Here is a 21,271-nt window from a genome sequence, read left to right as displayed (position 1 = left end):
AGCAATTTGTGACACATAGTCACAAGCACAAGACTAAATGTCTCTCTTAATTCCAGTACTGGCATTGCTCACTGGACATGAAAGGTCCAGTTCTGCAAGGAGAGCTTGCTAGAAGTATGTGCATGAAGTACTTTGAAATAGTCAGAGGCTGGGACACAAGACAAAGAATGATCATTCTTTGAGTGAACTTAATTACTCCTTTTTTAAGAGCTTTGTCATAAACAATGAAGTGTTACCACACTTAGGACTTCAAAGCAATATAAAGTAAGTTCTAGCCTAGTGTGAATGACAAAAGGAGTGTTTCAGCATTTCTTGTTGCTACAGATATATCCAGAACTGTCAAATATGAAGCTAATACAATACTCATTAAAACAAATGTTTGTTTTTTTAAGGTGTATGCAATTAATGGTGCTGGTGCAGGGCCAAAAATTCAATTGAAAATAACCATGGATATCAAAGGTATGTCCCATAAAGTATGCTGTATCTGAAATCTCTATAAATTCTGAAGAAATTGCTCTTCCACCTGTGATTACACAGCTGTGTGCCTTGAGCTAGTATTTATGGGCTGCATAATGTAGGAACAAGAATGTATCATTGATCTCCTTGAATTGTAGTGTTCAGTTTTGCTGATCATTTGCTATTTGTATCAGAAGCATACTGTCAAACACATGCAGACTCATTGAAATAATCATATCAAGTTCAATATTTCAATCACTATCAGCAAATAACTTAGGATATGACATAGGAATAGCTAAATATGCAGTATCACAGTTGTCAAAGTATTAATTGAAAAATTAAAATCACTCTTTTTATTGTTTTTTCTTTTAATTGAAAATTATATATGTAGGCATTTATCAGAATATAGTTTTTAGAGGCTTAAGATAGTAAGTGAAACTAAGTTGTCCCTGAAAATATGCTGGAGATTTTTTTTGCATAACTCAGCTGTGTCCCTTAACAACGTACCTCCAATGAAAATATTGTAAAACAGAACTCTGTGGTATATCTTTTCTTAAAAACAGAACCACCAAGGCCCAAAAAGAAACCAGCACCAGTTTATGATACCAATGGAGCATTACTTGTCACAGATACAACAATTACAATCAGAATGCCAATTTGTTATTACAGTGATGATCATGGCCCTATCAAGAAGATACAAGTTCTTGTTGTGGAAGCTGGAGGTAGAGTTTAATAAATTCCCTTGAAAACTCTTTTCAGGTTCAGGCTGTTTGTCTTTTTAATTTGTTTCTTGGATTTCAGTAATTTCATTTTAGAGGACAGACAACAAAGTCACTTCTGCTGTGGCAACAGCACTAAGGGCACACAATACCTGTGGGCTGGGTACTGGATTCTGGGAATGCTTTCCAGTGAAGTGTCTTCCATGCTGTTTGAAGCCACCGATATTATTCAGTCCCTAATTTTATCACTGCAGTTCTTTATTTTCTGTTTCATTGAAAACCACCCCAGCATTTCACATTTGTGAGTATAAATAAATATGAGACTTTTGGGGTTTGGCAAGGTTATTCTTCTGTTGCTATTAGAGTTGCCTGTAAAAGAATGCAGCCATGTGCAGTTGATATTTCCATTTCATTATGGGGGCAGAGAGTTATATAAATCCCCTCTGCACACTGTGGGTAAGAATGTTTATTCCCTTGTATGGGCTGATGAACATTTTCGTGTGCGAACAGTGCTGTGAAACCTTTTGAGTAATTGCTTACCAATGTGAGTGGGAGTTTTATGACAGGAGAGCTCATGGTCAGGCTTACTTTACCTAAGAAGGACAGACTCCAGGTATTTAAATACCCTATTTTACTTGGTTTCAAAGTATAGAAGTAAAGTATGCACATTAAGTGAACACACCTTAAGTGTCTCACCTTCTTCTGAATTTTGAATTTTAGCACTAATGCTAATGACACTTAGTTCATAATTATTGCAGTGAAGAGTCTCTTGAACTGAAAGATAAATGAATACCATGCTAAGCCACATTGTGAAGATTTTTCTCATGAGCTGCTGTGTAGTATCCACGTATGGATATCTAGTAATTTAATTGTGAAATAATCCTTTGCTAGCTAGCTAGCCATGCTCAGTTTCAGAGTTGAGTGTCTTGTGCAAATAATATCCTCTACAGGCAGAACTGCTGTGTGAATATGCCTCTCAGTTTTTCTAGTTGTGATTTAGTTGGCTTACTCAGAGTTAACAAAACATGGATAGTGTGGATAGTAAGGAAATTTGGGTTTAAGTGGAAATTCAGTTATAGGCTTATTTGTGTAAATTGTACCAACAGCATGCTAAGCTCTTAAAAATAAATTTCTTATGTAACTTCTTTAATTGCAGTCCGGTTAGAATGTAAATTGTATCTATTATTTCTTTTCTTGACAATAGCTCAGCATGATGGGAATGTTACCAAGTGGTATGATGCCTACTTCAACAGACCAAGGCCATATTTTACAAATGAAGGTTTTCCAAACCCACCATGCATAGAAGGAAAAGAAGACCTGAGTGGGAAAGAAGAGATATATGTCATAGGTGCTGATACTACATGTCTGATACCAGGCAGTCAAGACAAAATATGCAATGGCCCACTGAAACCAAGAAGGCAGTACCTGTAAGTACATTTGTCTTCATGTTTGTCCAAAAGAAAGATTTAAGTATAATATAGATTTATGCAAATTCTCAAAACATATAGTTAAATTAGAAAAGGAGGAAAACTGATCATCATATGTATCTAATTTTAATTTTTGCCTGAGTCTAGATATGGGAGACAATTTTTTTACAAAATTTTCAAGCAAAAAAAGATGCTTATTGAGTTCTTAAATTAAATAAATCCAAATTTGAGATAAGTAATTCACACTGGAATTTTTTATACATTTAAGATTTTGACACACTTCTTGCTGTCTGTCATAATGTCACTTTTGCAGGTGGAAAATTATTTAAAATTATGTTATACTAAACTTAAATATGTTTTTTTAGTTTGTAAGTGAAACCATACTTAAGAAAATGCACATCAACTTTATTTCATTACTTCTCCTGGTTTTCTTTCACAGATTTAAGTTCAGAGCAACTAACATTAAAGGGCAGTTTACGGATTCTGACTATTCTGACCCTGTCAAAACATTGGGTAAGAAGACTGTAATTTACTAAACTATTTCTCTAAAGTCTACACAATTCCATGTTTCTTTTTAATACAGTGGTTTCCACTAAGTCAGTAATCTCTGTGTTGTTGGATGCAGTTTAACTAGAATGACTGAAGAAATATATCCATTGCCTTGTATGTCTTTTTGAGGTAAAGGGATTCTACAGCCTGGACTGTTAAATGAAGAGGCATTATTGACAAAGTTTGTGTGCAGAGATTCAAAAACCAGTACAAATGTTGCCAGGATAGTTCATCTTGTTTTGCAAACTGCCAGTAGCTGTTCTGTTTGTGCTGTTTCCTTCTGTGTTGTATGTGGAACAAGTACTGGATGCATGACAAATTGACTGGGTGCCCTGGACCAAGGAATGGTGGCTGAATGGAGTTCATCTGGCTGGCAGCTGTTCCCTAGTGGAATTCCCCAGGGCTCAGTATTTGGCCATTCCTGTTTAATGTCCCTGTTGATGACCTGGCTGAGGGGATCTAGGACATCCTCACTCAGTTTGCAGATAACACAAGCTCAGCAGGAGTGTTGATCTGCTGGAGGGCAGGAAGGCTCTGCAGAGGGCTCTGGACAGGCTGGATCAGTAGGCCAAGGCCAACTGGATGAGGTTCAATAAGGCCAAATACTGCATCCTACACTTGGGTCCCAACAACCCCATGCAGTGCTGCAAGCTGGGGACAGAATGATGCCCAAGGGATAAAGCAGCTGGGGGTGCTGGTCAACAGCAGCCTAACATGAGCCAGCTGTGCCCACATGGCTGAGAAGGCCAATGGCATCCTGGCCTGGATCAGCAATAGTGTGGCCAGCAGGACCAGGTACAAGTATTGTCCCCCTGTACTTGGCACTAGTGAGGTCACATCTTCAGTCCTGTGCCCAGTTCTGAGCTCCTCAGTACAAAAAACATTGAGGTGCTGGGTGCTGGAGCATGTTCAGGGAAAGGTAATGGAGCTGATGAAGGGTCTGGAGCACAATTCCTGTGAGGAGCAGCTGAGGGAGCTGGGGTCATTTAGGCTGGAGAAAGGGAAGCTCAGGAGAGACCTTATCACTCTCTACCTCAAAGAAGGTTGTGGCAAGATAGGTGTCGAAATCTCCTCCCCAGTAACAATCAATAGGACAAGAGGAAAGGTGGTGACAGGGGAGGTTTAGGTCAGATATAAGGAAAAATTTCTTCACAGAAATAGTGCTAAGATTTGAGCAGGCTGCCAAGGAAAGCGGTAGTCACTATCACTGGAGGTATTCAAAAGATGTGTAGATGTGGCACTTAGAGACTAGATTTCTGGTGGCCTTGGCAGTGCTGGGTTAGCAGTAGGACTTGATGATCTTAAAGGTCTTTTCAAATCTAAATGATTCCATTATTATATTCCAGTGAGCTTAATGGCAGGTCATTTGAGGGCATGACCCTTTAGCCCCTTCATCCTTTAGATATAGAAAAAGCTCTATATTAATTAATAAATTAATATTGTCTAATAGAATTCATCTGGTTCTAAAGTCACTAGCAAATAGGCCAGCAGTTATTTGGTTGGAAATCAAACATAATTCTTTCTTGGCCAAGTTGATATACCCCCAAAACTGGGAATGGCATCTCTTGTAGCAGATTGCAATAAGATCTGTTAGTTCTTTTAATATATTTGTAAGTCAAAAACTTACTTAGCTCAGCCTTAGCCCTGACTTTCTGAAAATGGATATCAAGACAACTGGATGACTACCCAGAAGAATTTTAGTGGGCACATATTTTTCATTTGGCATTCATCTCTGTGATATGAGCTCCCTTATTCATCTAATCAATTTTAGGAATTTGTTACATGATCTGATACTGAAGACCTTGAAATGCTAATTCATTACCTGAATAATCTGAAAGGATCTGGTACTATTTCTCCAGCCCAGAATGCTTTGGAAAGTGCAACATAAAAGTTGTCTTTATATGTTCTGAGTTTAAAAGTTTTAAGCAAATGAAGCAAATATTTTTACCAGTAGGGGAAAGATAGTGTGTCCAATCAGGGAAAACAAATTTACTGGAAATGAGTCCAACTGTATCCCATCCTCTGGGTAATTTTCTCCTTTCTAACAGAAAAATCCGCAATACTTAGTGGCAGGGAGATAGTGTAATTCGTTGCCTTATGTATTGTTACTGAAAACTTGCAACATTTTCTACCTTGTACATGATAAATAAGCAAGATCTGTTTGTATGCTGAATAAAATGCAGCAGGGAAAAAAACCAAAACAGGGGTAAATTCCCCAGCTATGAGGAGAAATGGGTCTCCTCATACCCATCCAATGCCTTCTATGCTAAACTTCAACATCAAGCTGTGCTTTTTAAGGCCAGATTACAGCATACTTTTGTCTGGTCTTAGCTTCTAAATTTCAGAGCTTCTAAATTTCATTGTAATTCCATCTTATGTGGAATAGATAATCAAAAGCTCTTCGAAAGCTTTCTTACAAGTGTTGGGAAATCAACATCAAGTTGATATATCACAAGTGATGCAGCTACGGCAGTTGAATGGTCCTGAAGATAGAGCACTCTCTTGACACATGGCATGAGGAACCTTGCCCAAGAGTTTCCTTAGAGAAGATGTTTGGTTATAGGAACTTCCAGATTGCTCTAGAAATATAATTCAGAAAAGATGCCAAAAAGTCAGCTTTTATAAATCTTTGCAACCCAATTACTTCTACTGCACTCAAAACATCAGCTGCTCTCCAGGAGAAATTTATGCTGCCTGGAATCCAAATTGCAATTTTATTTTAAATCAGATAGCTTCTTTAATAATAATCTTTAATAATAATGTAGGTTTCCAACATTATACTTTCATTTTATGAGCTGAAACATTAATTTAAATTCTGGCAGATGTATTCATACCAGTTCAAAAAATCCTACATTGCTCTGGTTTCTAAATCTACTGATATAAAAAAATCTTTGATTTGGAGAATAAGCAAGTTAATATTTTGGTGCAATTTAATATTATGTGTTTGAAACAGAAAAAATATAGAAAATTATGAGAAATCATTTTGTGAGACATGTCAGATGCTCTTGTAGATAATAGGAATTTTGTTAGGGAGGAACACTGAAGCAGAAGTCATGGAAATATACAGCTGCTGCAATGTTTTTTAATTATAGTAAAGGATGCATTTTAATAGGGCGCCCACCCACCCAATCATATTTGTTGTACCACAACCTTCTTTTGACCCAGAGAGGGGGAGTTTATTCTTCACAATCCATGACTCTCATTGCAAAGTTATTGTCCATGCTACAATGAAAGGTCAGCATTTTTCCATAAGATAATTAAGGTACAGTGATAAATACTGTTTAAACTTGTAATACATTAAGGCAGCTTGTAACCTTTTTGTAAACTCCAATGGTTTTTTAGATCACTCTGGGGCAACTGGTAGTTCTGTGTAAGTGCACCTTTTCCATGTTAAATATAAAGCTGATGAGACAGGAAATAATCAAAATGGGATTTCCTGACACTGTCTTTTGCGTAGAAACTGACCTTAAGGTATTTTATTATTGCAATTTTTTATCATCATGTATTGAGTGCAGTACTTCAGAATTATACATTATGATATTCTCTATTTTGTCTCCTTTTCCATGCCCATGATTATCTCTACAGACATTCCTATAAAGATATGTTTAGTCCTCCCCTGTTGCAAAGAAGCATGAGAAAATGTGGGGTTTTAATTCTTGGTTGGCATCCTACCAGCAGTGTTTTTTTTAATAACATTTGCATTTTTTGGATTAATGTTAATTGCACATTTTACATAGACTTCAATGTGCAGTGCAAAATAGATATAACTTTTGTAGAGGTTTCTTTGGATATTCTTCTCTTCTTTCACTTTGCTAGCACTTTTGCCCTATCACTGTGAAAAGTGAGTGGCAGGAACTTTTTCATTCCTTTTCTCATTGAAATATTTTTGTATGTACTTGGTTTTCTATCCTATTATCTTAACCTAATATTAAACTTTTTCTTTGTAATGTCCAGTGTTGCATCTAAAATTTTAATAATGCAGTGGAAGGATTGTTTCAGGTGTTTTTCAAACTATACTGAATTCTGTTGTCTGTCACTTCATACAGGCCTGATATTGCTCATTAATGTCCGTGTCAGTCTATAATAATCTTGCACTTTCTTCTGATAAATTTCTAACTAGCCTACTGCTTCCTATGCTGTATTATTGTAGCTGATTATTCCTGCCTACATGTAGAACCATGCACTTGTTCTTACAAAAGTTTATCCTACTGTTTTAAGGTGACTTCTTCTGATAAATCAGGATCATTTTGAATTTTAATCACATTCTCTTGTGTACATCAGTCCAGATCATTTGCAATATACTCTCAAATCCAAAAATCATCCAAAAAGCCAAGACTATGGTGTTTCGCAGTGTGTCCTTGGGAGGATGTCATTCCTTGTCTGGGAAATAGTTTCATATGGCAGGAAGCAGTACATTTTCTCCTTCTCCCTGAGGCTAAACAGGAGCTAAGTTTTTCTACAGTGGACCATCAAGTGGAGGTGAATGTCAATAAAAGGGAACAATACCAGCAGTGGAATTCCCTTGCTTTTCTTATTTTCACTGTTGTCTAAGAGAAAAAGAGGGTGAGTTTGAGGTACAGGATTACAGGAAGGGTGGGAAATTAAATGAGCCCCAGAAATTTAGCATTATAGAAGTTCAGAAAGAGATCTAGAAACTACTAAGCTAAATAGTTTACCAGTTTTTGAATGGGCTTTCATTCTCACCTGGAAGGACTGATTAGAATACTAACACCTTTACTTTGCTATCATAGAGGCCTTTATGATTACTTTTGATCTACTACTGGTGGTTATTCCTAACAATATCACCAATTCTCACATAAACCAGGAGCATGAGTTATTGGTCAGTGAGGCAGATTAATCCAGAAAGTTCAGATCTCATCATTAGTTCAGTTCTTTCAGCACCCTTAGAATACCTCCAAAAATAGTATGTTTTACTTTGTGTCTGTGAGTGGCAGCTGCAGGTCTCGTTTGTTTGGAGTTGTGTCTCCCTTTTCCACTTGAGGAACTGGAGCAGTCCTGCAGAGACTGAAGCAGGAGCTGAGCTCAGGCCAGTGCTCAGACTGATGTTACTGCAGTATAGACTGACCTTAACCTGTTCAGCAGGCAAAACTGAAAAACACCAGGCAACACCTGCACATACAGCTGTATTAAAATAATGTGTTGGATAGATCAGCAATGGTTAGGAACCCTTACATAAACTCTTTCTCGTTTTGATATACTTTTCTTTCTGAAGCAGCTCTTCAACAAACATAACATGAGTGCAGTTATACAGAGACTGAAAGGGTCTTCCATTATTCCCTAATTTCATATTGTCAGAAATTTAAAAATTCTAAAGAGTCTACGATATATTAGCTTTCTGCTTTCTGTTGCAGGTGAAGGACTGACGGGAAGATCTGTAGAAGTTGTCCTTGCTGTTACTTTGTGTATAATTTCAGTTGTTCTTTTGGTGGCTGCAGTGTACGCTTTTGCAAGGTGAGATTTATACATTCTTGCCATAGCTGGTTTGAAAACACTCAAAAATGGTTTAAAGAAGAGTTGAAACTGTCCTATAAGTGCAACTAATCTGTAATTACAAAATGTATTGATTTTTTGGTTGGGTGGTTGTTTTGTTTTGTTTTTTTATGTAGAACTTTAGGGAGAGAGAACTCACAAAAATTGAGTCTAGTGAGGGCAACCTCCATAGATGAAGAAAATTCAACTTCTCCAGAGGGTAAATCAGAGTGGTGGCCTTTCTTAACCTTTCAGAGCCACTTCTCTATTGACAGATCAGAGTGTCAGCTGGTTGTAGTTATCATGATGGCTAATACTATCTACAGCTGGGTATGAAGTAAATATTTCAATTATATTTTCTGTTTTCCTAATAAATTTATCAGTTAAATACATTGAGTTCTCACATGGGGAACACAAATTGAGTTTTAATTCAAGTAGTGAACAAAATATCCATGTAAAGAAGCAGGATGTGTACTGCACACACGGTGCTAGTTTCCTCATTCATCAGTTCTGTTCTTACTCAGCTGCATTATTCAGGCATTACCAAAGAATTTATGTAGGAAAACTAAAAGAATACATCATGTAGATTCTTTCCTCTGAATTTTAGGCAACATAAATTTCACTAAATTACACCGTTATGAGGGGGACAACAAAAAAAGCCAAGGAAGGATTCTTGGCAACCATTTTTCAGTTTCAGCCTGTCAAATCAAAGCATTGACATATGTGTCCTTAAATATTTTGCATGTGTATTTTTCACTGTTATTTTCCATTTAGAATTCGGCAAAAGCAAAAAGAGGGAGGCACATACTCCCCACGAGATGCTGAAATTATTGACACAAAATTCAAACTGGATCAGATGATCACAGTGGCAGACCTGGAGCTGAAGGATGAGAGATTTACACGGTAAGCATACTCCTTAGGCAAAATAGTAGCCCGAAGGGTCTGTAGCCATGACCCCTTTCTGACCTTTGCTTGTTTGGAAGTGTTTGTGCTGTTCTTATTTACACAGGTCACTGAGATCCTTTTTCAAAGAATGACCTCCATCCTCAAGACACTTCTCACTAGCTTTTAGAAAATCACTTAATCTTAAGCCCTTTTTACAACAAGATAAAAATCTAAGTGCAAATCACTGTTTAATTGTTAGCCAAAGAAGGGTTACATGTTTTAAACATGCAGAATTTCTGAGTGTTTTTAATGGCCCAATTTTTTGTTTAGGCTGCAAAATTGCACAAGCTTTCTGAAACAGCCAGACTCCTGGAAGTCCCTGACAACTAATTCAAGAACAAATCAACTAGCTCAAGAGCAAATCTGTCATTGTTAATTGACATTTTGAAAACATTTGTCTTTTTTGAAAAAGGGATTGGCATAACATCTGGGTTTCTGTGGAGCTCAGCGCACTGGCTATCCTAAAATCTACTCATTTAAGGTGCATGCAGCAATTCACATTTTGTACCTGACAAGAAATCTTGTCACAGATATTTATTAGAAGAATTGCTTTTTGAGTTTCAGAAATGTTGATATTATTCAACAAATAAATATACAATGATGATTATAATATAAATATAATGGTGATATCAATAATATGTGACATCCAACTATGTCAGAAATATTTGGTGAACGTTCTTCACCTGTCTGTATTTTCCCTGCTGTCTCACAGATGAAACACTGTGGTAGGCAGTCTCCTTAAAGACGAGAAGCCCAAAATAGTCTTGTCCTAGTAGCCAGATATCCTACTGTTGCAGACTAGGAATAGCTGGAAGATGAAAGGTTGTAGCTGTTGACCCGGGGTTTTTGTGTATGTCTGTGTGTGGTACAGAGTAAGTTGATTGCATGTAAAAACCTGTTCAAAATAGAGCACACAAGAATGGCTGCTGGTGACAGATGAGAAAACATACTGGGAATCATCTGGAACTCATTGATGTAAGGGCTGGGGTATGTCCTGTGCGGGGCACTTGCTCAGATAGCAGAATTTAGTACTGCTAATAACAGTGCAAAGCATCCTCTAAAGGCAGAACCATTGCCAATGCACTGCAGTAACTGTGCTTCAGATAAATTATCTCCATGGATTTTCAAAATTACCTTGTTTCCACATTGTTAGCTGAATAAGAATAGTACTAATGTTGTTTATGTACTAAAGTGTTAATGGATTTTACTTCCAGATACTCTTCACTTTTCTTTAGACGCAAGGAGATTTTTGTCATCCAGTAAGTTTTTGTATTATTGAAACAACATGGTGTGCTTTCCATTCTCTTCTCTTAACCTGTGTGTTATCATACTATAGCAAATGATACAGCTAATCAGAATGAAGCATCAATCTTTGCAGATATTCTAATGGCAAACAATGGTATTTTTCATAGTGAAATCATGTATATTGTTAGTCTCTGATGTTGAATTAATGGGCTCCCACAACTATTTTCAAATAAATCAGGGTAATTTTTAAATGGAAATTATAACACAGTATGGCAGTATCGCCTTGGTGTAAACAACCTATCCTTGAAACAAAAGCAGTGTAAATGTGACATAAGAAACATGCTGCTTCTTTCCTTTGGAAGTTAGGATATATATACTTAAGAGAAATTTGGTCTTTTCCTCAACTTTCTTTTGTACTCACACTGCAGCTGTTTCATACTATGTTCCTGCAATCTCAGCAACATACCCACACAGTCAAATCCTTTGTTGGTTTGCAGATACCATTCTGCCACTTTTCTGTCTGAATTATCTGTATTTGAAATTTTTACAGTCTCAAACTATAAAGGGTAATTGAAAACTGTAATATTTCATACTTATGTACACTTCATTATGTGATTTATGCACAGCAAGACCTTTACTGGATAGTGCTTCAGCAGTTTTAGTTACGTTACCCTTATTTTAATGAGTCAGTCTCACTTTTTGGTTTGCAATTTGCCATGTCCTTCCATCTCTATGTTCCTCCTCCCTCTTTCCAACTGTCCTTTAATGGCCAAAAGCAAAGACTTTCTACTTCTGTCATTGTAAGGCACAGGATGGAGCTGCTAAAATTTTGGATTATTATTTTTCAAACTGCACTGGCACTGAACCTACAGCAGGCTCCTTGCCCAGGTCCTTTGCTGAACATTATGACAAACTGATGAAGTATAGGCACTAATTGAGAGCTCCTCAGGACAGGATTCATGACTTCTTTTCATCTGGAAGACAGAAAATGTGCCCTGAGGAACTCTCCTAGATAACATACATATAGTAATGAGGGGCAGGATGTGCTTTATCCATCAAAAATTCTTTAGTTTATTTTGGCTTTTGTTTTTTTAAGCCTCTAAGAATCTTTCACTATGTGTATCATTCTGTTCTGGTAAAGTCAATGACAAGAAGGGACATTTTAGGTGTCTCTAGTGCTGTCTTTAATATAGTTAATCTTTCCTGGTAATGACGAGTTGTAACAGGGAGCTGGCAGAAGCATGGCAGCAGTACCAAGGCAGCTTACTGCAAAACCTAATGACTAAAATGTTTTTGTTTCCTGTTTTTAGACTTCCACAGTTGCACCATAAAAGAACTTTTGTACCTGTTGCAACTGGGGAACAGCTATGCTGAAGTCAATCACAGTCCCAGATCTTGACCTGATCATTCTCATGATTTGTGGCTAAAGCAGTGACATGTCAGCATGTTTAGTTACAGTATTTAATGCTGATGACTGCAGTCTAACTTGCACAAATTTCCCATGTGTTTGAGATGGGCATCACTGCATCTGCACTACCTACATTGGCTGCATTTAGGCAGCTGTCTCAGCTGTGTTTGCAGAGCTCGCTGTGTCGCAGTTCGTGGCATCTTGCGAGTGTATGAGGAGGGCACAGATGGGCAGATTCCTTTTCCAGACTGGCAAGTTTGTATTTTTCAGGCAGCAGAAAATCAACTGAAATCTGGTCCAGCTTCACCCTGAAAGGGCAATGGGGAGTTTGTTTGAAAAGCCTAGATGAAAACAGGACAATATAGATTTATTCTCACTAGCTATTAATCACTCCATTCACTGCTCATTTGAAGGGGGTATTTTGGAAAACAGGGGTTTTTGTCACTACTCTGACATTATATTATTCAGCTACTATAAATCAATAAAGGCACACACTTGCAGCTGACAGAGTTCATCCATAGAATCAAAATAGTCTGGACTGCTCTATGAGATCCCTCTTGCCTTTCTCTCATCCATTGTCTCCTCAGACATTCTCTCATACTTGGTGGATTGCAGCTTATGATCTTGGCTCATATTCTCAGAAAATTTTGCAGCTGGTATCTCATGAGAAAAACAATAAATTAGAAAAAATTTATTTTCTGTATGAATATGACTGTAAATACTTTTCATCATTCTTAGATCAAAAATTCAACATCTTGAAGCCCAGCAAATGTTCAGTATAGGTTAATCAAAACATTATATTTCACACATTTTTATAATTTTTTAATATTAAGTATTTTGCACTGTAAAAGTCAATTTGAGTAGGGAAAGAGAAATTTAAAAGTGCCAAGCATTACATTTTGACAATTTTGAAACTTTTTTGTGGGTAACTTTTTTTTTTTTTGACTAGGAAATTAAAGGAAAATCAATACTAGTCTTTTAAAATAATAAAAATCATTAAAAATATTATTGACAAACTTCAGTGGCTAAAATTACTAATTCTAGCTAGTACATATACACTCACTCTCAACAAGTCTTTCTTAAGCATTTGACCAATTGGATGTAGTTTCAGAGGGCATGCAGGGAATTAAGTCCTACAGAATTTAGTGGAAAATGTGATCTTCTTTATGAATCCCAAATGATAACTTTGAATGTCTGGGACAAACATTGCATTCCATGATGGTGGACATGGTGTGAGACAACAGTAAAAAACAACTTTGTTCAAAACATACATAGCCCATCAATCTAAACTGGATTAAACACTGTTTCATTAAACTCACTGAATATATATATATACTGGATGCACTTACCTGCATCACTTACCTGACTTAGAACAGGTCCACAGGGTTTGCCAAGTCACTCTTCAAGGCAGACACTAATCTTCTGTGAATAAACTCTATCCCTAAATTTTCAGTGTGTGCCAGGTTTGGTGAGATACAAGTTACTCCTCCCTGTTCCAGGTGCTTACCTAGGAGACAACTTCTCTGGCACCCTACTTTTGCAGTGGTTTCCACAGCAAGGATGAAGCTATTTAGATCCCTGTCTTTTAAAAATCTGTCCTTGAGAAGTTGAACCTTGTGGTTGATCATTTTAGGCTTTTGTTTCACTCTGTGTGAGACAGCTTGTCAAGAAAGTGAGGTCAGAAGAAATATTTCTGCATGACAGCCACTGTAGCCCCTGCAAATACCAGGTAATTATGGCAAAGTGTTGTAAAGAAAAGGATTGTCTGATCTCATCTTTCCTATATACTATGCATTCAATGGGTGTCTATATTTGAGCTAACAGTTTTGCCCACACATTTATTCCTATAGACCAGCTTGATACTTGGTGTAGACAGACCTGTCTTCCTTTGAGTAGGAATAGGCTTGGCTTCTGCCTTGTCTTTTTCTTTAGCAGGTTTCCCTTTAGTAATTAGCTATCAAAAAGAGGCTTCCTGAAGTTTGTGCTCCAGGAGAACAAGGTTTGTGGATCTATGTGTCCTGGTTCAATGGAAGAAATGAGCATGTGTTCTCTTTCCTTAGGCCTTTAATATGTAGGAAGGGTTAAGCTCAATATTGCTCTCAATTAACTTGTTAAAAATTAGTTCCTCTGTTGGTCCTAGGAAGTGTCAGTGGTGCTTATGAGTTAAGCCTTTTGCCTACATAGTAATTTCTGTAGTTTTCTGGTTGGACGAAGTTTTAATTCCCTGTGGATTTCAGATGATTGACCCAGAGAGAAAGCTGAGTCTGTGTGACAATATGTCTTCAGTTATCACTGCCAACACAAATAAATGGCTTCTTTCTAGCTCTATCATATGTAATCTGAGTGGGATTCAGATTTTTGATAGTCTTCAAAAAAACCCCACACATGAAACAATACACTGTTTTAAAAGAAAATCAGATTTAATGCTATAAAGCATTCTTTATCTTAGAGAATGTTTTTCTTTCCTCATATCAAAGTCAGGCAAGTGGGAATCTGAAATGGTCCAGCTGAAATAAGGACATTTTCAACTTCATGGCTTGATTATGAATTGTGCTCATAAAGATCTAGTGATATTAATATTTTAAGTTTTGTACAAAACACTGGGAAATCTGGAGGACAAGATTACATACAGATAAGTATTTGTTCATTGACAAAATACTGTAAGATTATTACTATGTATTCCAAGTCAAGAGACATAGAAAATATACTATTTTTTAGGCCTAAGAATGTTGAAATTGAGAATTGCTGGAAGTTTTTAGTGAGAACACAAAATTCATGCCTTCTGAAGGTCCTTACACAGCAAAGCCAACACCTTTGCCACAGTCAGACAAGTTAGACATTAACTTTCCTATAAGCACTTTAAAGTAAACCATCTTATGAGCTGCCAAGCTACTGCTATGTGCACTTGCTACTGACAAAAGTCTGACAGTTCAGTAGTTCTAAAAATCACTTAAATTCCTACAGATAGGTTAAAATGTCAAGCCATAGATGCCTTGCTTCTTAAACAAAAAGTAGACTTTTACTGTATAAAACTGTATAAACAAAAAGTATACTTATACTGTTGGATCCATGTGCCTTCAGCCCTGAAACACTGAATTACCTACCTGGGTTGATTATGCACAGCACAGAAATAATTTTAATTTCCTAATGACCAAACTGCATTTTCTTACTGCAAATTATGTGCAGTAAACTCCTCATTGTTAAAAATGTGAGAGGAGAGTATTTGAAAAATTACTGGAATGTCAACTGGGACAAGACTTTTTTCTGTTGTTTTGTGGTGAAGATAGGTGAATTCAAAGGAAAAAGAAGCGTAACTTGCCTTCAAAGTCTGCTTATAATTTTGACCCCTCAAAAAAGCCTACAAATGCTTCTGTTATAGTCAAAGACAAACATTTATTTGTGTGCAGTACTTTGGTACAGCTATTGAAAGTCCTTATTTTTGTTAGGAATCTTTAGTTCTATAATGCTGCCAATATTACTAGAAGGTAGTTTCATCTACCACATAATGCAAACAACTTGTGTGATACAATGAGCCCAAGCTACATGTCTAAACATTCTGAATAAATAGAGTGGCATGCTTTCTTATCTTATTGCCTTCTTTTTCACTCTAAAGCTGTCCTTCAGTTGTCCTTCTTAGTAAGCACCTTTATTTCTGTGAATACTTTTAACTCCAGTGAGACTGATCTAGTGAGGCTTTCATAGCCAATTTGCTTTGTTTCAGGATAACTGCTCTAAAAAAGTATGTACCACAAAGGCATTCTTTATAGCTTTGAAATTAAATTTCCTGATGCTTAAGAATAAATTATTCAACAATTGCATTAATTTCATTTTATCTCAATTAAAATTTAAATAATTAATAATCATTTAATAAACTATTTTAAAAGCAATTTTTCTTTCTCTACTAAAATTATGGCAGCAATACAGTAGACTTTGTACTATAGAACATTTTTGTAATATTTTCTGTAAGGATGTATATTTGGAGGAACAGACATATAAAACGGGTAGTCAGAGTTTTTGAAGGAGTAGGTTATCTTTAAAACTTAATTATTACAAACTTTTTACTTGGTCATTTAAACAAGCTTTCTGAGTCTGAGTGCTCAAAATTTGGTTTCTAAATCCATTCAGAGGCAATTTTGACCAAGTTTCAAGGACATCTGAAAGTCCTCTGAGTATAGATGCTCATGTTTCACCTTCATGAAACCTGCTGTGAGATCAAGTTAAAGATTTAATATGTATCACAGTTTTAAAAATTGACATATACAAAACCAGCCATGAACATGTGAAAAATGAAGATAAAACCAGGACACTAATTTTTAAAATCTTTAGAAAACAACCACAGCTGTGGTTTCTGTAGAGGCACACCAGTATCATGACTCATCTGTGACTCATTTTAGAGATCTGCTTCAAATGAGATGAAATTACACCTATTTCTCCTCATTGATTATAAAAGAAATATAGAGTGACTGAGAAGTAGGCGTCCGTGTTCAGTCAGATTGATCCTACCCTGATGCTCTGAACTGGCCCTTAGGAGAATGACATTGGGTCAAGAATGCAAAATGAAGCCTGTCAATGTGTGTGTAGTAGTGTGCAGCAAGTATGGGTTTCTCAGGGCCATATGAGGCCAGAGAACTGTAAGTGATCTAAAGAAAATGACAGAAACTGTAACTACGTAATTCATATCTGCTGATACCTGAGATAAGAGCTAATAAAGACAATCACCCAAGGTATCTGAATTTGAATCCATAAGAGAAACCAATCTTTAGGTACAGGGTATTTAATCTAGAACCTATTAAAATGCACAACATTGGTTAACTCTCAGCTTGCTACATTTAACAAAGATCTCTATTTCAGGTTGCTTAGTTATAGAAAATCCATCAAGTAAGTTTACTAAAGGTTTTTATGTTATGTGTTCATTGGTGAGTCTCAATGTGTGGTTCCTTCCTCAATGTTAGAAAAAAGCTCCAAGCTGCGTATAATTCATAAAAGCATGACTAATTGCATGGTAACTGGAGAAATGCTTTCTCTCTCTCTGGGGTGAAGCCTGCATGTCTGTGTTTTAGCTTGGGAAGTAATACAGGGTTATTTAAACTCCTCAAGATTTAAAAACCATGTCATTATGAGAATGAGGTCACTGCAATATTTTATGTGTCTAAAACCTTGCAATGTGTAAAATGTTTTCTGTCTGACAAAGAAGTATTATGTACCTTAGAATGCAATAACAAATTAATGTCAAAACCTCGCTTGAAATGCTGTTACCTATAAAAACAATCACAGCCTACAGTACTGTTAACATTAGCAAAATTAAAAATGTTGTGAGGGGGAACAACAAGGGGATAAAATGTTTCTCTTTTAAGTGATCGAAAATAAATCAAATAAGCATGCTGTAAGCAATTTCTAATTTTCTGCCTATAAGTATCATTTTCCATTGAACTGGAAAATATTGTTTATTAATAAATTACAGTTATATAAAAAGAATGACAAAGATATTCCCTATGGGTTTCTAATTCTTCTGTCTTTACTTTCAGGCCAATAAGCAAGAAATCCTTTCTACAACACGTTGAAGAGCTTTGCACAAACAACAACCTAAAGTTTCAGGAAGAATTTTCGGTATGTTGCTAGCAGTTGTCACAACATCGCACGACCTTCAGTCGTTTCATGTGTCACATTTCACGTCCATTTTAAGCAGGCAAGGCCATGAAGGACTCTGGCCTTGATAATCAATACCCAATTACCAGGTTGATTGTTTAGAAAGTAACAGTACACTGATTCTGCAGCCTATACTACAACCTGGTCAGAATTATTCACCTTAGTGTCAGCCAAAGATGATCTTTAGTCTCCAACATTTCAAGACCACCATATTTATGTTTTTACATAGCTACTGTTGCATACATAGGTTATCTAAGAACAAGTAAAGAGTTTTCTAACATATACACAGGTGTATTTAACTGCTATAAATATATTTGTTTTCCTGAGTGTTGATGACTCCAAAAGGAGAGTTAATGTAAATTCTGTAAAATTTTCAGGCCTCAGTCATACTGCCATGAAACTCAGGGATGTTTCTCTTTCATAGATTTTGGTGCAGAAAGTCAAAGGTTTGTACATGGTACTTTGGCTTTTGTTCCTCTACACGTAATAGGGCATATTTCTTATGCTCTTGAGAATAGCTTCCAAATGAATAATCTCCATTTCCTTACATGAGCAGATGAACACAGCCAGCCTGCATTTCTGAAAGGAGCCTCATTCTCAAAATATACATTACAGATAATATAATACATATATAATTCCAAATTTAAATCTCACAGTTTTCACTATTTTCATTAAGTAATATTTTATGGCTATCATATTTTTTTCTCAACAATAACTTCTTGTTATTTCAGAATCTTTATCATCATTATCTTTCCTAACACATACAGTTGTTTGCCCAAAAAAAAATTTGCCAGTGTCCAGTGACTTTATTATTTTATAAATTTACCATGAATAATTTACCAGTTGGATTAACAAAAATGAAAACTTAACAATTGGCTTTTCTTTTGCTAGATATATTTAGATATATTTCAGTTTCCAAGAAAGCACTAACAAAAGTGTATAAATATTAATGGTATTACCTACAGGTTTTTTTTGCTATGCTCATTAGGTAAAATCGTCTGGATTTTATGATAAAAAGCACCATAAAATTCTCAGAGCAATAAAGTAGAAGTGTTATTTCACTTGACCAAAAAATGATTATAGTTACATTATGCATGACTGAACAGATGAAAAGTTTCAATATCAGTAACACTTTACATATTAACATTCATTACTAGAAGGTCCCTAGTATTACTTTCTTTAGGTGCAACCCACGTTGGCTAAGCCTTACTGCATTGCAACAGCTTAAATCTTAAACAATAGTGTTTTATCAAACCACAATCTGCAATCTGCTTAAAATTTAGAGAAATACAAGAAGCTGAGGTCTCTTTAAAATAATGTATATAGTCAACCTATAATAGACAGTTTTATATGTTATTTAAGTTTTCAGTCTTTTTACTCTCTGACCTTCAACTGCCATGTTTCAGAGTGTAGTGATATCTTCCCAGATGACTTGTCCAAGGGCAGGCAGAATTTGAAGGCATGTTCAGTCCCTCAAAATGAGTCTATCTATGTTTTTTGTAGCACATGTTTTAACAGATAAACGATAGGATTGGCAGCGCACTTGAAATTATATTGGTAATGACAATGCTCAGGAACAAGCAGTGCATGCAATAAACAAGTAGACCTCATGATCTGTGTTGTTTTTGTCCTCATGCATAATTCTACTTTTACATAAATGACTTGACCTGAGGGTCCTGCAACATGTGTAGGAAAGATTAGCGAAGACATAAACCCTTGAACATGATGTAAACTCGTATCTGAAGCACATTACAAGTGGTGAAACTGGAACAAGTTTCCTGTGGAAGCTGTGAATGCCCTATCCCTAGAAGTGGCTAAGCCCAGGTTAGACGGGACTTAGAGCAGTCAGACCTGGAGGAAGGTTGTCCATGGCTACCTGGGGTTGGGCTAGATTATGTTCATGTCCCTTGCAACTCAAATTGATCTATGGTTCTATGAACAGCATAGTGCTGAGCTTGCTTGGGCTCTCCGTCTGTCTTTGGAAGAGTTAATTCAAGATTACTGGGAACGGAATATGAGGATATGATAATTTACACCAATAAACTGCTAGTATATTCCCTGTGTTGGATTTGGACTGTTTCACCTAACAGTCTTCCTGGACAATTCCAAGATATGCTTTGGTAGACTAGGGATAATTTACAATGGGCAGTTTGTGGACAACAAATATGGTTTGGACTTTTCCATCATGAATGTGAGTCTTTCTATTTCACTTACTCTTGTAATCCATGGACATTCCCAGTTTTGTCTAATTTGCCTGACTGACCAAACTTCAGTGCCAGGGCATCTTCAGGGACCAATCTTGGTTCAATCTTGGTGGACAGGACCTGTGTGTAAATGTGATGAGAAGGGAATCTGGACTTCAGAATGGACCTGGATCCATTTATTGTCAGAAAAGACAAGTTTAAAGAAACCATAGGGAGCCAAAGAAACTAATGATGGGCATCACCTCATTGCTATTCAAACTTGCAGCTACTTCCAACTTTCTGGCTGATTCCTGTGTCTCTCAATACATTTGGGAACTTATGCTTTTCTAATAACTGGCAAATTACTGAAACAGAAATACTTGTATAATATTTGATTTATGATAAGTTCTGCTCATGAGTAAAAAAACTGAATTCCTTCAAAGAGTCACCAGTGACACAAATGTCCTACAGTAAACAAAATGCCAATGTTTTATTTCAAAGTTTTATGAGTTTGCAAAGAAACATGGTTTCTGTGACAAGTTGTTACTGAGTCTGGGAACCCAAATACTCTTCCCCTAAATACGAAAATAATAGATAAGACTGAAATCCCTATTAATGCAGAGAATTGGTATGAGGCCTTTCAGCATTTGTTTGGTTATAGAAGCATCCTTATGAAAATAACAAGATCTGCTTCTCTATTTCCTCTCTACTACAAAGTGCTGTATAAGGGTGCTACTTCTACAGTAGTTTGCTGGCAAGCTAAAATTCAGTGGAGTGAGGCAAATGAGGGAAGTTAAAGTTCACGTGACATGGGATTCCATGGCCCAAAATACTATTCAAAACAGGCATTTTGTGTATATCCTTCCTTCTTGAAAATATTCAGTGACAGAAACTTTATGGGAGAGTTTCAGCTTTTTGAATTAGAGGAATTTTAACATCTCCACCTTTGACTGTGTTTTACACACCAGGATGACAAAATATTTGAATTAACAATGAGAGAAAAGGATTGAAATAAAACAGTCCTGGTTTTCCATTTTTCATTTCCTCTCTTATTTATTTGCTAGGAGATTCCCATTAAATTTTATTCATAAAAGACAGACTGCCTCAAATACCTTGGCAAAAGGGCATAATTAATACTGAGCCTCATAGTAAGGCTATCTGCCCAACTTTTGGACGTAGCCCATGCAGACGGTAACTGCTAAT

The 21,271-nt window shown here is 36.4% G+C and overlaps 1 protein-coding gene across 1 annotated transcript in view; it reads left to right on the top strand.

The window, feature by feature from the left end:
- Nucleotides 1-21,271, top strand: part of PTPRQ (protein tyrosine phosphatase receptor type Q) — a 99,379-nt gene that overhangs the window by 64,791 nt on the left and 13,317 nt on the right. Inside the window, exons 30-37 of the mRNA XM_058805338.1 lie at nucleotides 393-459; nucleotides 1,020-1,178; nucleotides 2,380-2,602; nucleotides 3,042-3,115; nucleotides 8,524-8,623; nucleotides 9,416-9,544; nucleotides 17,091-17,117; nucleotides 17,765-17,846. Coding sequence (XP_058661321.1) covers nucleotides 393-459; nucleotides 1,020-1,178; nucleotides 2,380-2,602; nucleotides 3,042-3,115; nucleotides 8,524-8,623; nucleotides 9,416-9,544; nucleotides 17,091-17,117; nucleotides 17,765-17,846 — 861 coding nt within the window. The remainder of the gene's footprint in view (nucleotides 1-392; nucleotides 460-1,019; nucleotides 1,179-2,379; nucleotides 2,603-3,041; nucleotides 3,116-8,523; nucleotides 8,624-9,415; nucleotides 9,545-17,090; nucleotides 17,118-17,764; nucleotides 17,847-21,271) is intronic.

Source organism: Ammospiza caudacuta, chromosome 5 (genome assembly GCF_027887145.1).
Source record: "Ammospiza caudacuta isolate bAmmCau1 chromosome 5, bAmmCau1.pri, whole genome shotgun sequence".
Taxonomy (NCBI): domain Eukaryota; kingdom Metazoa; phylum Chordata; class Aves; order Passeriformes; family Passerellidae; genus Ammospiza; species Ammospiza caudacuta.
Note: the sequence above shows the minus strand (reverse complement) of the source record. Positions and strands in the feature narration are given on the sequence as shown.